Source organism: Pelophylax lessonae (assembly GCF_965119305.1).
Source record: "Pelophylax lessonae genome assembly, chromosome: 3".
NCBI lineage: Eukaryota > Metazoa > Chordata > Amphibia > Anura > Ranidae > Pelophylax > Pelophylax lessonae.
The window spans coordinates 22,203,444-22,219,564 of NC_138770.1; the positions used below are offsets into that span (position 1 = coordinate 22,203,444).

A 16,121-nucleotide genomic window follows, 5' to 3' on the forward strand; every position below is an offset into this window, starting at 1 on the left:
CAAAGTGGGAATGACCTCAGGGGAGAGACCCCTATCCTTCAGGACCTTGCTTTCAACAGCCAGGCCGTTAAAGCCAGCGACTGTAAAGCAGGATGGAATATCGGCCCTTGAGACAGAAGGTCTTCCCGAAGCGGCAGGCGCCATGACTGCCAGATTGACGAGGTCTGCGTACCAAGACCGGCGAGGCCAGTCCGGTGCCACCAGAATCACCGTATGCGGTTCCGAGGCTAACCTGCGAAGTAGCCTGGACAGTAGTTGAATCGGGGGAAAGGCATACATCAGACAATTCTTGCCACGAACCTTTCCACCTTGTTGTTTAGACGAGACACGAACAGGTCCACATCTGGAGAACCCCACTTCGCGCACAACATCTGGAAGACAACCGGGTGAAGGGACCATTCCAACTGGTCCAGGGTCTGGCGACTCAGATAGTCCGCCTGCCAGTTCTCCACCCCCGGTATGTGAACTGCCGTTATCGCTGGGACGTGCAACTCGGCCCAAGACAGAATGTCGGCCACTTCCCGAGCCGCCCGGGCACTCCTGGTGCCCCCTTGATGGTTGATATATGCCACCGCGGTGGCATTGTCCGTCTGAACCCGAACTGGACGGCCCCGAAGCCGGTCCGTCCATCGCAGAAGGCAAAGCTTTATCGCCCTCAATTCCAGAATGTTGATTGGAAGGGAGGACTCCTCCTCCGACCAAGTTCCCTAGGCGGACAAAACGCCCAGAACACCACCCCAGTCCGACAGGCTGGCATCCGTGGTGATCACCGTCCACAATAATGGACGAAAAGACTTGCCCCCCGACACTGCCGGGGACTGGAGCCACCACAGAAGATCCCTTCTGGTGCTTTGGCTCAACGAGATCCGCAGTTCCATGGATTGCAGCCGCCCGTCCCACTCGGCAAGAATCTCCGATTGGAGACCCCGCGTGTGAAACTGGGCAAGGGGGATCGCCTCGAAAGCCGAGACCATTAAACCTAGACATCTCATGCATGTCCGGAGAGACGAGTGCCGGTTGCCCCTGAGGGACCTGACCTCGTCCTGAAGTGTTCGAAGCTTCGCTTGAACAGAGTCCAGAATCATTCCCAGGTAGGGAAGACGAACCGAAGGACACAGAATCGACTTCGGGAAGGTTTATGGTCCAACCGAACTCTTGCAGTGTCTGCATCGTGGTGGACAGGTGGGTCACCAGGCTCTGACTGGCATTTGACCATATCAGGATATCGTCCAGATACCCCAAGACAGCAATGCCCTGTGCTCGTAACAGGGCCAGAACCGGCGCCAGCACCTTGGTAAAAACCCGCGGAGCCGAAGCGAGACCGAAAGGTAACGCCACGAATTGGTAGTGATCCTCCGCAATGGCGAATCAAAGGTACCTCTGGTGACCCTCAAAAATGGGGATGTGTAGGTACGCATCCTTCAGATCGATGGAGGCCATGAATTCCCCCGGACTCAGGGCAGCCACCACTGAGCGCAGGGATTCCATGCGGAACTTGCGAACCCGCACAAAGCGGTTCAGAGCTTTCAAGTCCAGAATCGGACGCACCTTTCCCTCCTTTCTGGGCACAGTGAACAGATTGGAGTAACCCCCGAAATCTGTCCCGATGAGGCACCGGAACAACCACCCCTTGGGCCCGCAGGTCCCGCACCGCCAGGTGCAGATCCTGCAAGCGCTCCGGAGACAGTTGAAGATTTGAGGGAAAAAATCTCCCCGCAGGCCGAGAGAGAAATTCGATCTGGTAAACAAATCGAACGATTTCCTTAACCCATCTGTCCCGAATGTGGGTCAGCCAAGGTTGTAGGAAACCGCGCAGACGTCCCCCTACCCCAGAAACGGGTGAGGGCGCCCCTTCAGGCGGAATTGGCATGGGAAGTCGAACCGGACTGGCCGGACTTCTGCTTACCTGCCCACGGCTTCTTCTGGGAGCCTTGGCCTTTGAAGGGCTTGCCCTTGGATTGCGACCGAAAGGCACGAAAGGACCCCTGAGAGGGCCTAAACGAGGAATTTTGTTTACCATGGAAGGACTTATGCTTGTGAGACTGGGGTAAAAGAGTACTCTTGCCCCCCGTAACTCCTTTAATCAGAGTATCCAAAGCCTCGCCAAAAAGGCGAGATCCCGCGTAGGGAAAATCCGCCAGCGTCTTGCGAGAAGATTGGTCGACCGACCAACTTTTCAGCCATATCAGACGACGGTTCAGTATCGCCACGCTGGACAGGCGTGCAGCCAAGGGAACTAAATTCAAGTCCGCATCACACAAGTACATGACACCTTGATGGATTTGATCCACCATAGCCAACGTGGTAGGCGGAGCCGAATCAGCCACCAGGGTGCGCCTGAGCACCTTCGTCCAATCTGCAACAGCCTGGGCCGCCATAATGGGAGCAAAAATAGGCTTCAGCATAGAACCAGCAACCATATAGGCATGACGGGCAAGAGACTCCAGCCTCCTGTCCGTTGGGTCCCGGAAAACCGGGGTATCCTCAGAAGGAACCCCAGTAGCCTTGTTCAAAATGGCCACCGCGTGATCCACCTGAGGCGCCACACACCAACGCTCGTCGGTGGAGGGCGCGCAAAAGGATAAAGCAGTTTAAACTTACTTGGCACAGTAATGGGCTTCTTTAAATTGCGCCACTGCTCATTAACAGTATGATGAAATTCCGCAGGGCAGGGAAAAACCTGCGCTGATTTGCGGGTTCTTTGCGTTCCAAAAGAGGACACCCTAGCAGGAGGAGTGGGCTCATCCTCTAGGTGCAGTGACTCCTTGATAGAGGTAATCAGCTCATCCATGAGTGCAAGCTCTTCAGGCAAGCCAGGGGGAGAAACATCAACCCCCTCCACCTCCGCCTCCCCCTCAGACCCCATAAGGTCCAGAGATGAGCGAGACCCCGAGAAGGGCACGCCAGCCACAGCAGCCACATCTGAATAAGAGGAAATGGACAACCTTGCCCTTTTTTGCGGATCAATCAGCCATCAGCATCTGCACCTGAGAAACTAAGGACGCCACTACGGCTGCCAGATCAGCCCCCTCGGGGGGTGCAGCAGTCCCCTGGTCCCCCACCAGGGCGGGGGGGAACTTGCTATCCTGAGAATCCATGCCCCAGCAATGAAAGGAAAAAAGAGTACTGGCCCTTTAACACCACGGCGAGCGCAGCCCACCGTACACTACTGTATGCACCGATCCCGCAGGGATAGAGGACACTGAGCAAGGAATGACAGGACAAAGAATGAAAAAACCTGGAGAGAGCACAAACAGGCTGCTGCCACCGATCGCTGTCCCAGTGAAAGAGGAAGTGATGCAATAACCGGCTGAGTGATATAGCCTATGAAGGCTCCGCAAACATGGCCGCTCGGCTGAGGGATGAGGCTACAAGAAAATGGCGCCGGCATGTGCTCAAAAGAGCGCGGCCCACCAAAATGGCGGCGAATGGTGCCAAAACACGGCGCTGTACAGGGACAGGGCCGGCCACAGTAAATGTGCAAAAAAATGGCAGGTCGCATATAGTGGCCGCCGCACAAGCATGTCTGCACCCATTCAGAGCTCACAGCAGAGCGGGAGGGCCCCCCCCTCGCAGCCCACAAAGGCAATGCAATCCATACAGGACACAGACATGGGGGTACACACAGCCACAGACTGACACCCACACAGAAGGTCCCCACACAGAAGGTGCTTACCGTACCGGATGGCGTGGGGAACCGTGTCCAGCGACAAACCGCTATCAAGGCAGACAGGGAGTGCCGCAGCCAGGACGCTTGTGAACCGCAGCAAAAGTCCGCAGCATGGCGTCCAGTTAGGTAGCCACCTCACAGGCAGCAACCCTGCAGCGAACAGGGATGGGTCGTTCAATGTGCTGAACGCTCGATGGCAGGCTGGGGATCCATCTGGCTCACAGCCCTGAGATCCAGGGCGGCCAGTCCGAGACCCAGCTCCGCATAAACATCTTCATCCGAAGAACCCTAAACTAAAGCTGACAAAATAACAGCTAGTTAAAGAAAGGAAAAATACTTTGAAATAAAATCAAAAAGGGTAGAAGGCTGAGACTGAAGCCCCAGCACAGGAAAGCCTGCTACTCCTAAGCTAGGCAAGATCAAACTGAGTTGGGAATGCTGGTGCAGGGAGGTATTGACTGAGGGGACAGCCCCTAGGGGTGTGTCTATGCTAAAAGCTTTTGTTAGTAACAATTCTTGTTGCCTAGCTACTCCTGCGGAGCAAAGGTCAATACCCATTGGTGAAGACTTGTGAGTGGGCGGCGACTGTCAGAGGACGTAAGAGAAAAAGTTCTTAAAAATTGTCGTTTTTGATAGAGAGCCAATTATTGAAAAAATGATTAAAAAAAAAAAAAAAAGAGATTTCTTTGGATTTAGTGTATGGGGGTCTAAAAAGTGTACCTGTGAAGTTTCAGCTCCGTAGCATGTCCAGAACCAGAAAAAAAAGATAATTTTTCTTAGAATTTTTAGTAGCGCAGGGAGGGCGTTCCGCTCCTTTCACACCTGGGCGTTTTTGTTTCAGGCGTTTATTGGACTTTTTTGTGGACGTCTTTGGAGGCAGGCATGACATCTGAACTTCTGTATAGGGGTATATATACACACACACACACACATATATATATACATACACATACACACATATAGGTGTGAAAGGAGCATAACCCCATCCCTGCGCTACTAAAAATGCTAAGAAAACTGATCTGTTTTTTTCTTGCGGTCACCCTGACATGGAAGAGTTCGGTCACCCTGGCATAGCAGTCAGAGTCAGTTCACCCTAAACCAGTGTTTCTCAACTCCGGTCCTCAGGGCACACTAACAGGCCAGATTTTAAGTATTACCTTGGGGAGATGCAGACTAGAATACTGCAATCACTGAGCAGCAAATGATATCACCTGTGATGTATTTGTTTTCTTGCAAACCTGGCCTGTTAGTGTGCCCTGAGGACCGGAGTTGAGAAACACTGCCCTAAACTACTCTACGGTCACCCTGACACTTAACACTTTCCCTACAGAAACTAGATTATTGAATCTAACTATAGTGGTATATAGTACCCTAACTACACTGCATATCTCTTTCCTCACACTAATAATTGCAAAATGACACTTTTGCAGCGGGAGTAACAGAAATGCTTCCACTCTATTCCACAGCCTCTCTATTACAGTGCTAGAGATTTGGCGGGCTATGTTATATACTGGGGGGCGTATTCACTAATGATTGGCCTCTGGACCCCCTAGTCACTCCAATCACATTCCTAGCAGACTCCTGCCCCCTCAATTGGCTTTTACTGACGTTTCTGGTCCAATCATGGGCTTTTAAAGCCCAGTTCCTCTCCCATTGCATTTTGGGCGGTTCTGGTGGCCGAATTCCGAACTTTTACCGCAAAAAGTTCGGCCGAATTTCGAACAGCCAATGTTCGGGTTGAACCGATGGTCGACCCGAACCGTTCGATCATCCCTAGTCTCGACTATTGCAAGTCCCTCCTCATTGGCTTACCTTTACATAGGCTATCCCTCCTTCAGTCCCTTATGAATGCTCCTGACCGAATCCTCCACCTTACAAAACGCTCAGCATCTGCTACCCCTCTCTGCCAATCCCTCCATTGGCTGCCACTTACCCAACAAATTTAAATTAAAAATACTAACGGTAACTTACAAAGCCATCCACAACTCGGACCCCAGCTACACCACTAACCTGGTCTCAATATACCAACCAAATCATCCTCTTTGTTCCTCCCAATATCTTCTGCTTTCTAGTTCCCTTGTCACCTCCTCCCACCTCCAGGACTTCTCCCAAACCTCTCCTATGGAACTCCCTACCCCAATCTGTCTCACTATTTCTTACTCTATCCACCTTTAGGTGTTCCCTGAAAACTCATCTCTTCAGAGAAGCCTATCCTGCCCCCACCTAACAACTGTAATTTTATTTTCTCCATCCGCCCATCCCCCACAATTATTACCTTTTGTATCACTTGACCCTCCCGCCTAGATTGTAAGCTCTAAAGAGCAGGACCCTCCGATTCCTTCTGTATTGAATTTTATTGTAATTGTACTGTTCGCCCTAACATTGTAGAGCCTGCGCAAACTGTTGGCGCTTTATAAATCCTGTATAATAATAATAATATATGACTGCCTAGTCCAGCCTCTCTCAGCCAGGGTTCCTCCAAAGGTTCCTAGGGGCTCCTTGTCACTTCCTTGGACTGCATATGGAAGTGTCACCTACCAGCCGTTTCTGGATACTGAAGCTTGTAATCATTGCACAATTTTGTTTGTTCAATATATTTTTTTATTCCAATTTTAATTTTAACAAGAGTGCAAAAAAAAATAAATAAAATAGTAAAGAAAGAAATCCAATTGGTGAGGAAAATGACTTGTCTGGAATGTGGAGGCGGAGTCGGTAATAATTTGTGTACAGTACAATACAAAACGTGTTACATTATTATAACAAAGTATTGTAGAAAAGATCACACCATAGAAAATGGGGGAAAGCAGAAAATAAACCCGGATATGAAGGTGACATTTTTGTACGAGGAACACCTTAACAATTACCACCATTTTATTCTCCATGGCCTCTGCTTTCAGAAAAAATATGTTTGGGGGTTTTATCTAATCTCCAGGCCCAAAATCTGCATTTTACCATGTGTGCAAAAATAATGCAAAAACAGCTCTGGTATTTATGTCCTTCAATGTGCACTATACTCATAAATATTTGGGTGTCATCTCAGGGATTTGTATGACCCCCCCCCCCCCCGACATAGGAAACTAAGGGGGTCTATGCAAAGAATATGTTGGGTGAGTGTGACAAGCATGTGTCCAGCTGTGACAAATTCTGGCCGTATTCTAATAAACACAGTGACTTCCTATAATCGTCAGCTCCAACTAGTGGCCATAATGAGGTATTAGTTCCAAAATACCTCAATCGGGAAAAATAGTTCAATACCGCATTATGACCACTAGATGGACCCAATGATCATAGGAAATCACTGAATGAAATCAAATAAGAACAACATTTGTCATAGATGAATGAATGCTTGTCATATTTGTTCATCTATTTTATAAAAACTAAACATGTAAGTGAAGTGGTAACTATTGAGCCAATCCCTTCATCAAACCACACATAATATCTCCCTTCAAAGGGAAAACAGAAATTATTTACAGAAAATCAAACATAAATATTTTCCTACCAATAACCTCCACCCAGACAAGATATGTAGAAATATAAAGACAAGCGGTGTTACCTCTCGTGCCGCACTCCCCCAAGCCACCCAAACCCACACAGGAGCAAAGGAAAGAAGTTCTCACCTAGTTTATCTCCGAGTTCTCCTTCCCTCCTGTTGGGGGACGGGAGAAGGATGGACTGAAGACAGAGAGACACGCTTCGGGGTCACCACTGGTAAGTAGAGCCTTGAAATGAAGGACATCAACTTCAGAATTTCTGTCTTGTCTGTGTAAAGTTTACTGATAAAGATATATGGGATCTCACAGCTTCTAGCTCTGTAACCCGCTATATCATTATCAGTAACCGTCACACAGACAAGCAAGACATTCTGAAGGCGATTCCTTCATTTCACAGCTCTACTTACCACTCTACACCCCAAAATTTACTCAGCCAATGAAAAGCCAACACGGTACAACACTTCATCCATGTCTTTGGTGATCTCTGATCTCCTTATCAACGGTCTCTTACATCATGAAGATCAGCCATGGAGTATATCTGAGGGTATATCAGGGTGTGCTTCTTCCCCACATGTCCACCAACATTCATATAGAAGACATTTCCCGCACTCAAGGCACTAATACACCTCGAGGGTTGTGTGGGATCCCTGATGTACAGGAAGACAGGACTTCAGTGAGGAACAAGTGGCTTCTCCCCCGTGTGAGTTCTCCGATGTCTGGAAAGACCGGACGTATCTGAAAAATATTTCCTGCACTCAGGACAGGAAAACGGCTTCTCCCCCGTATGAGATCTCTGATGTGTATAAAGAGTGGACTTCTGTGAAAAACATTTCCCGCACTAAGAACAGGAATACGGCTTCACCCCTGTGTGAGATCTCTGATGTCTGTGAAGATGAGACTTCAGTGAAAAACATTTCCCGCAGTCAGGACAGGAATGCGGCTTCTCCCCCGCGTGAGATCTCTGATGTGTGTAAAGATTGAACTTCTGTGAAAAACATTTCCCGCACTCAGGACAAGAAAACGGCTTTTCCCCTGTATGAGATCTCTGATGTATGTAAAGATTGAACTTCTGTGAAAAACATTTCCCGCACTCAGGACAAGAAAACGGCTTCTCCCCTGTATGAGATCTCTGATGTATGTAAAGATAGGACTTCAGTGAAAAACATTTCCCACACTCAGGGCAGGAAAACGGCTTCTCCCCCGTGTGAGATCTCTGATGTTGGTAAAGATTGGACTTCTGTGAAAAACATTTCCCGCAGTCAGGACAGGAATACGGCTTCTCCCCCGTGTGAGATCTCTGATGTGTGTAAAGATCAGACTTATGTGAAAAACATTTCCCGCACTCAGGACAGGAATGCGGCTTCTCCCCCGTGTGAGATTTCTGATGTGTGTAAAGATAGGACTTCAGTGAAAAACATTTCCCACACTCAGGACAGGAAAACGGCTTTTCCCCCGTGTGAGATCTCTGATGTTTGTGAAGATGAGACTTCTGTGAAAAAGATTTCCCACACTCAGGACAACAAAACGGCTTCTCCCCCGTGTGAGTTCTCTGATGTGTGTAAAGAGAGGACTTATGTGAAAAACATTTCCCACATTCAGGACAGGAATACAGCTTTTCTACCATGTGAGATCTTTCATGTCTATTAAGATAGGATTTAAAACGAAAACATTTCCCACACTCAGTACAGGAAAACCTCTTATCTGTTGGAAGGACGGCACTGTCCATCACAGTCTGAGGTTCCTCAGGATAAGAGGAATACGATGGTCCGGCACTGTCCCTCACAGTCTGAGGTTCCTCAGGATAAGAGGAATATGATGGTCCGGCACCGTCCCTCACAGTCTGAGGTTCCTCAGGATAAGAGGAATATGATGGTCCGGCACTGTCCCTCACAGTCTGAGGTTCCTCAGGATAAGAGGAATACGATGGTCCGGCACTGTCCCTCACAGTCTGAGGTTCCTCAGGATAAGAGTAGTACGATGGTCCGGCACTGTCCCTCACAGTCTGAGGTTCCTCAGGATAAGAGGAATACGATGGTCCATCTACACTGTGTGGTGTCGGATGGACATTTGAGGTAGCCGGGTTTTCTCCTGGACTATACTGTGTGATGTCCTCATCTTCTACTTTACAGTCTGGAGACAAAGTGAGACAATCCTCTGAGGTTTTCCTCATCTCCCGTCCATCTACTAAAATAGAAATACAAAGATTATTACTAGACATCAGCAGATTGGTTCCCCTAAACCAGGACTCCGCCCACATCAGGCAGCGTTGTCTCTGAGGATCTTACAATTCCCCTTTAAGGTAACTAGTAAATGGTAGAGGGTGACTAGGTGTCCAAGTCAAGACCTGCTATATGATAGTAAATGGCAGTCTCAGACTCACGCCTTGATGTGCGGGACACCTACTCACTATCTACCGATATAAAATGTCCAGCTGGTAGAAAATGAGTGTAACAAAAGAGAATCCATATTATGTATATATATAGCAGTGGGTAGAGGGCAGAGAGCAGAAGTCAGGACTATGTAATGTACAACATAGCGTATATAGTGCAGGGGTCAGGGGTATGTAATGTATAACAGAGTATATAGTGCAGGGGTAAGGATTATGTAATATACAATATAAATTATACAGTGTAAGGGTCAGGACTCATAAGTCAGGCACAGCCAGTGAATAGCAGAGTAAGTAACCTATTCTAGTACAAACCCCCCAAAATTGACCCTCCTAGCACAATCCCCTTCTCCCACCCCCTCCCAACACAAACCACCCATGAATCCCCACTTCTAGCACACATCCAAATTTCCCTTCCTAGAACAATTCTTAGTCCTTCCTGCTCCTTAAATTCCTCCTCCCAACACAGATCCCTTCCCCCCGCAATAGCCTTGCGGTCCCACCTCGCACTATACCACAGTGCCCAGGGCAGCTGTCCCTCCTGCCCACCCCTTGTCCCGACCCTGACCCCAGGTGCCTAGATCTAGTAACTCCTCTGGTGAAAATGAACATTTTGCTGCCAGCTGAACCCCAGAATCTCCATAAATCCAGTCTAGAGACATAAATTGTGTCTGCAGCACAGAGAAGGAAGATTATCCGAGAGAAATACAGGAATACAGGACAGGGAACACAGCTCAGGAAAGTGACCAGGGTATTACAGGCTGATATCACCCAGTCCCCGCCCTACTCTGGACCAATCAGTGAGCAGTATGGGTGGAGAAATGTATTTAGTGTTAATGACCCACCTGTGCTGATCTCTGTAGGAGTGTCCTCCTCTATAAATGTCCCCGTTATTCCATCCTCCTCCATAGACTGCTGATCATCCCTCACATACCTCTCTTCTTCTTCTGCTTTAACCTCAAATTCTATATCGATTGGATCTCCACTCTAAATCAAGAAAATAATAGCAGAGGTCATCTGTAAAGCATAAGCTTCAATATTGTGACATCACATTTTTAAAAAAATCACTTCAATGAGTCCATGTTCTAGATGCTCCGTCCCACCAACCTTGTAACAGTGAGGGATGGTGTGACCTTCCTGTGTGGAATCCTGGGAATACAGAGGACGGGGACATCTCTCTGGTGGGTTCCTTGTATTGGGTGGCTCCATCATATCCTTGTGTCCTTCTGAAAACTCCTCCATCACTCCATACTCCTCATCCTCCTCTTTATACTCTTCTTTAACATCAATATTATCATCCCCGAGGTTTCCACTCTGAATATATAATAAAACATTCATTGTAACAAATATACTGTATATAAATCAACTATCAGTAATTGTTTCTCATCTACCTGATGATGGTGGGGGATGGTGTGACCTTCCTGTGTGGAATCCCGGGAATACAGAGGACGGGGACATCTCTCTGGTGGGTTCCCATTACTGGATCCATCTGTAGGAAACACACACACTGACTGAATACATTGTTTCTATGTGTTTATCAGATGATGGGGGATCTAGGTGGAGCCTCCGTACTGCTCTCTCCTTTACAATAAAGTCTCCTCTTACCCGGTGATGTGAGGGGCGGCTGATTCTCCATCATGACGTCCTTGTAGAGATCCTTGTGTCCTTCTAAATACTCCCACTCCTCCATGGAGAAATAGACAGTGACATCCTGACACCTTATAGGAACCTGACACACACAATGATACAGTCACCATCCAGACACCTCCCTTGTCTGTTACTGGATAATGTCCCAGAATTCCCAGCACCGCTCACCTCTCCTGTCAGCAGCTCCATTATCTTCTTGGTGACTTCTAGAATCTTCTGCATGTTGTGTCTCTCAGGTTTTGTGGAGTCACATGGAGGCACTGTGATGGTCATATGATCACCTGACTTCAGAGGAGAAAATCTCTGTATTGAGGAACCAATAGGAATATCATGTAAGAATCCCAGAATCCCCCTCACCTCTCTGGTCAGGTCTGTTTTATTAATAGAGATAAGAGTGATGTCATGTGACCTCCCAGAATCCTCCTCACCTCTCCAGTCAGCAGGTAGATGATCTCCAGGGTGAGGTTTAGTATCTTCTCAGTCATGTGACTCCGGTCCTCCTCCATCCTCATTGGTGCCGTCATTTGATCTATACAGGTCTCCTTGTAGATGGATAATTTGGGGAAATGAAAGTAAGAATTATTTGGATAGTATTGGTCACAATAATAGGATGGGGATGTGAGGGTGGTAATAGGAAAGTTGCTGTACATTTAAGAACTACTCTCCCCATGAGAATACATTTAATCTGGACTGTTTCGGATTTATTACATCTTGGAGGACCTTGGACCCTCTTAGCCTGCCCATATCAGAATTTCCCTTTTCTATATTGGATTTGTTTGGTTTCTGAGCTGGTTTGCAGCTGAAACAGAACTCATCTAAGAACAAGTGCTCACCAACGAATGAAGGAGATCCCTTCTTCATCTTACATAATATTCCAGAACAAATCACATGACCAGCGGTTAAGATTGCCAGTTCTGTAAGGTCTGAAAAATAAGTGCAGGTGGAATGGGAGGACAATCATAGACCCCCCCTCTGTCCCTCAGAGTCCCCTGAGCCCTCCAGCCCCTATTCCCTCATAGTCCTTTAGCCTGACTACTAGGGCTGAACGATAGTCGATGTGATATCGACTATCGTTCTGCGGGTGTGGGCGATATTCATATCGCCGAAGACACAATATTTAGCACAGGGAGAAGTCGGGACTCGAGGGAGGACTCACAGTGCTGGAAGCCAACACATCCGTTTTGCTTTTGGCTGTGATCGGAACTCCGCCCCTCTAGTCCGATGCAATCCAGCCCTCCCAGCTCTGCCTCTAGTCTCCAGCCGACCATTGCTCCGCCCATTGTCTCTCCTGGCTGCATCGGGGGCGGGATCAGGCTGTAATGTTTTGTAAGTAGATTCAATGGGGAGACAATGGGTGGAGCAGGGCGGAGTAATGGTCGGCTGGAGACTAGAGGCAGAGCTGGGAGGGCTGGATTGCATCGAGCTGGAGGGGCGGAGTTCCGATCACAGCTGAAAGCAAGGGGAAACCGATATCGACACAACACCAGATCTCGGTCCAGGGGGGGGGGGGGGTCGGTGTGTGTGTTCCCCAGCTACACTCCGGGCACAGCACCATCACCAGGTGAGATCGGGGGAGGGATGGAGGTGATCAGCTTACACCGGGCACACATCGCTTCCTTCCAGCTGTGCAGTGTCATGTAAGCTGAGCGCTGATTGGCTGAAGCAGCATCTTCCTCAGTGCGGCCTGTGTCCTCCCCCGTGATGTGCGTCTCCCAGTGATAGCACGTAACTGGAGAAATATCGCGATATATATAGTTGAAAACAAAATATCGCAATGTACTTTTTTGCCCAAAATCGTGCAGCCCTACTGACTACCCCCTCAAGGTTCTCAGAGTCCTTCAGATACATTACCCTTTCAGAGGCCCCTAAAGTCTTCCAGCTTCAAAAACCCTCACATCCCCTCAGCTCCTCTACGTCCCTCAGAGCCCTCAGTATTTTCCTCCCTCTGACACCAATGATGGAACATATTCTTCATGGCAGGCTAGGGAATGTTTTCTTCCTCCTGACCAGCAATGTAAGGGGCTCCATACTCCTGACCCCTGCACTCCATCATTGTGTTGGCTGCATATTGTAATGATTGCCCATTGGCTGCCTGTGTTGTGTAATAATTGCCCTTTGTAGGCCATGTATGGTCAGGATTAGAGATGGGCTCAGGCGTGTTCAAGTTTGCACGTACCCGATCCCGCCAGGAAGCCGACACTGCAGTCCGCTAATCACAGGCAGTGAGACATTTACTGATCTGTGCAGCTGCGGATCGGGAAATGTCTCACTGTCTGTGATTAGCAGAGTGCAGTGTTGGCTTCCTGGCGGGATCGGTTACGTGCAAACTTGAACACGCCCGAGCCCATCTCTAGTCAGGATGGTCATTATCTTCTCTATTTATTGTCAGTGCTGTTTGTTGAGAGGAACATATTACTAGAATTTATCTCCAAAATGAAGAGAATGTTCCGGCCCCAAAAGTGGGGAAATGTTCTGCCCCTGAAGGGGTTAATCTAGGTTTCCACACTATATATATATATGTGTGTATCATCATCTGCTGGAGATAAAAGACGACACAGTGACTATGGAGGAAGAGGACGGACATGACGGGGGGGTTACTGGGTGTAAAACAGAAAATAAGATCTTATTACCTCATCTGCTGCAACTTCCAGCAACGTCTCCTCTCTACTTCCTCCCAACTCACCTCTCACCCGGAACTTCCTGTCTGTACCTGACATCACTTCCTGTCTGTATTCCATAGAGACTTCCTGTCTGGGTAGAAGCAATACCACCTTGTGGAGCTCAGAGGAACTGCAGCCCTGAGAAACGTCTTGCAGTGTGAACACAGGCTTGTGCTGTGTGTGTGTATGTATTAGTGATCGAACGAGATCGGTTTTTCTTTGCCGATACTGATATTTTGCCGATCGCATATAGGTATCGGCCGATATTTTCAAACATGTAAAATTTTGCCCAAAAAACACGAAATTTGACACAAATCTCTTAATAAACATGTGAATCTTTATTTATTTACATTTTTAACATAAAGTGCTTGTTCTTCACACCTTAACTGCATAAAAACTGATTGGAAATCTTCAATTGCAGGGACATTTGCTTTGCATTTCACAACATCTGATTGTGCATTATGCATAATAAAGTGCAGCGGTAGTGGACTCACTCACTGCAATATGTTACTGCAGTGCAGTCAGTGCAAAACTGTTCGAAAAAAAGCTAGGAAACAACAACAGCTACACAAAAAATACACATACACAGTGGATTGGATGGACTGGAGTCAGTGGAAGAGGACTACCTCTGCAGTAAGGCACTGACTGCAACTAATGCAGTGCAGTCAGTGCAAAACTGCTAGCAAAAGAGCAAGGCAGCAGCTACACATGTCACAGTGGATTGGACTGGGCTGGAGTCAGTGGAGGACTACCTCTGTCTGCATTATGGCACTCACGGCAACTACTGCAGTCAGTGCAAAACTGCTAGAAAAAAGCTAGGCAACAGCTAGACAGTGGATTGGATTGGAGTCACTCAGTGGACTACCTCTGCAGTAGGGCACTTACTGCAACTACAGCAGTCAGTGCAAAACTGCTAGAAAAAAGCTGGACAGTGGATTGATTGGAGTCACTCAGTGGACTACCTCTGCAGTAGGGCACTCACTACAACTACAGCACTCCCCAGGGGGCAGGGCTACACGTATAAGATTGGAGCACCAGCACCTTTATTGCAATTTTGCACATCACTGAAGATACCTTTGATTTTTTATGAACTTGGCACTTTATGCATTTCAATATATTTATTTATTGGTCACCATTTGATACAATTTTGGAATATTTATATGGTTATTTTATCACTGTCACAGGATTTTTGACAGCACTAGCACTTTATATCCAATGTGACACTTTCTGATAGTGATTACAGAAACAGAATTACATTATTATATGGTTTAACCGGTTGCCGACCGCCGCACGACTATATACTGCGGCGGTCAGCCCCGGCCAGGCAGAGTGACGTATCAATACGTCACTCGCCTGTCACTGACTTGCGAGCCCATCGCGGGCGGGCGCGCGCCCGCCGAGGCGCGCGCCCGCCGCGGCTCGTTCACAGACAAGTCAGTGCGTGTGACCGGCGGACTCGATGTCCGCCAGTTACACTGCGATCGCTCCTGTGAAGGGAGAAAGACAGAGCAGCTTGTGTAAACAAGCTGCCTGTCAGTTCTCCCTGTGTAAAAGTGAAGATCTGTCCGTTCTACTATGTAGAACGGTTGATCTTTGCTTTTACACCAATAGGAATGTCCCTACACAGTTAGAATCACGCCCCTAGGACACACTTAACCCCTCCCTGTCCAATAAAGTTAACCCCTTCCCTGCCAGTGTCATTTTTGCAGTAACAGTGTATATGTATAGCACTGATTACTGCAGTAATGTCACTGGTACCCCCAAAAGTGTCAAAAATGTCAGTCAAGGGTCCGATCTGTCCGCCGCAATGTCGCAGTACCGAAAAAAAAATCGCAGATCGCTGCCATTACGCGTTAAAAAAAAAAACACCAAAAATGACAAAAATCTTTCCCTTTGTTAGTAAACGCGATAACTTTTGCGCAAACCAATCAAAATACGCGTTTTGCAATTTTTTTTACCAAACATAGGTAGCATAAAACAAATTGGCCGAAAAATGTTAAAAAATTTTGATTTTTACTTTTTTTTTTGGGGAATTTCATATAAAAAAATGTGAAAAATATTGTTATTTTTGCAAAATTTACGCTCTTTTTTTGTTTATAGCGCGTGATCAAAAAATCGCACAGGTGATCAAATACCACCAAAAGAAAGCTCTGTTTGTGGGAAAAAAAGGACGTCAAATTCGTTTAGGTACAGCGTCGCACGACCGCGCAATTGTCCGTTAAAGTCACGCAGTAAAAAATCGCAAGAAAAACCCTGGTCCTTTAGCA

The 16,121-nt window shown here is 47.7% G+C and overlaps 3 protein-coding genes across 3 annotated transcripts in view; 1 reads left to right on the forward strand and 2 right to left on the reverse strand.

Annotated features, from left to right (window-relative positions):
- The window catches only part of LOC309550245 (uncharacterized protein), a gene marked incomplete at its 3' end in the record, with an annotated part of 2,091,994 nt that overhangs the window by 1,624,847 nt on the left and 451,026 nt on the right, over positions 1–16,121 (reverse strand).
- Positions 1–16,121, forward strand: part of LOC309548867 (uncharacterized protein) — a gene marked incomplete at both ends in the record, with an annotated part of 400,016 nt that overhangs the window by 271,511 nt on the left and 112,384 nt on the right.
- On the reverse strand, positions 10,595–11,745 carry LOC309548870 (uncharacterized protein; the record flags this gene model as incomplete). Its single annotated transcript, XM_082248801.1, has 3 exons — positions 11,623–11,745; positions 11,363–11,497; positions 10,595–10,861 (listed from the first exon to the last, which is right to left on the reverse strand). Exons 1-3 carry the CDS (start codon positions 11,716–11,718, stop codon positions 10,595–10,597), a joined length of 498 nt encoding a protein of 165 aa, XP_082104927.1. The 5' UTR covers positions 11,719–11,745.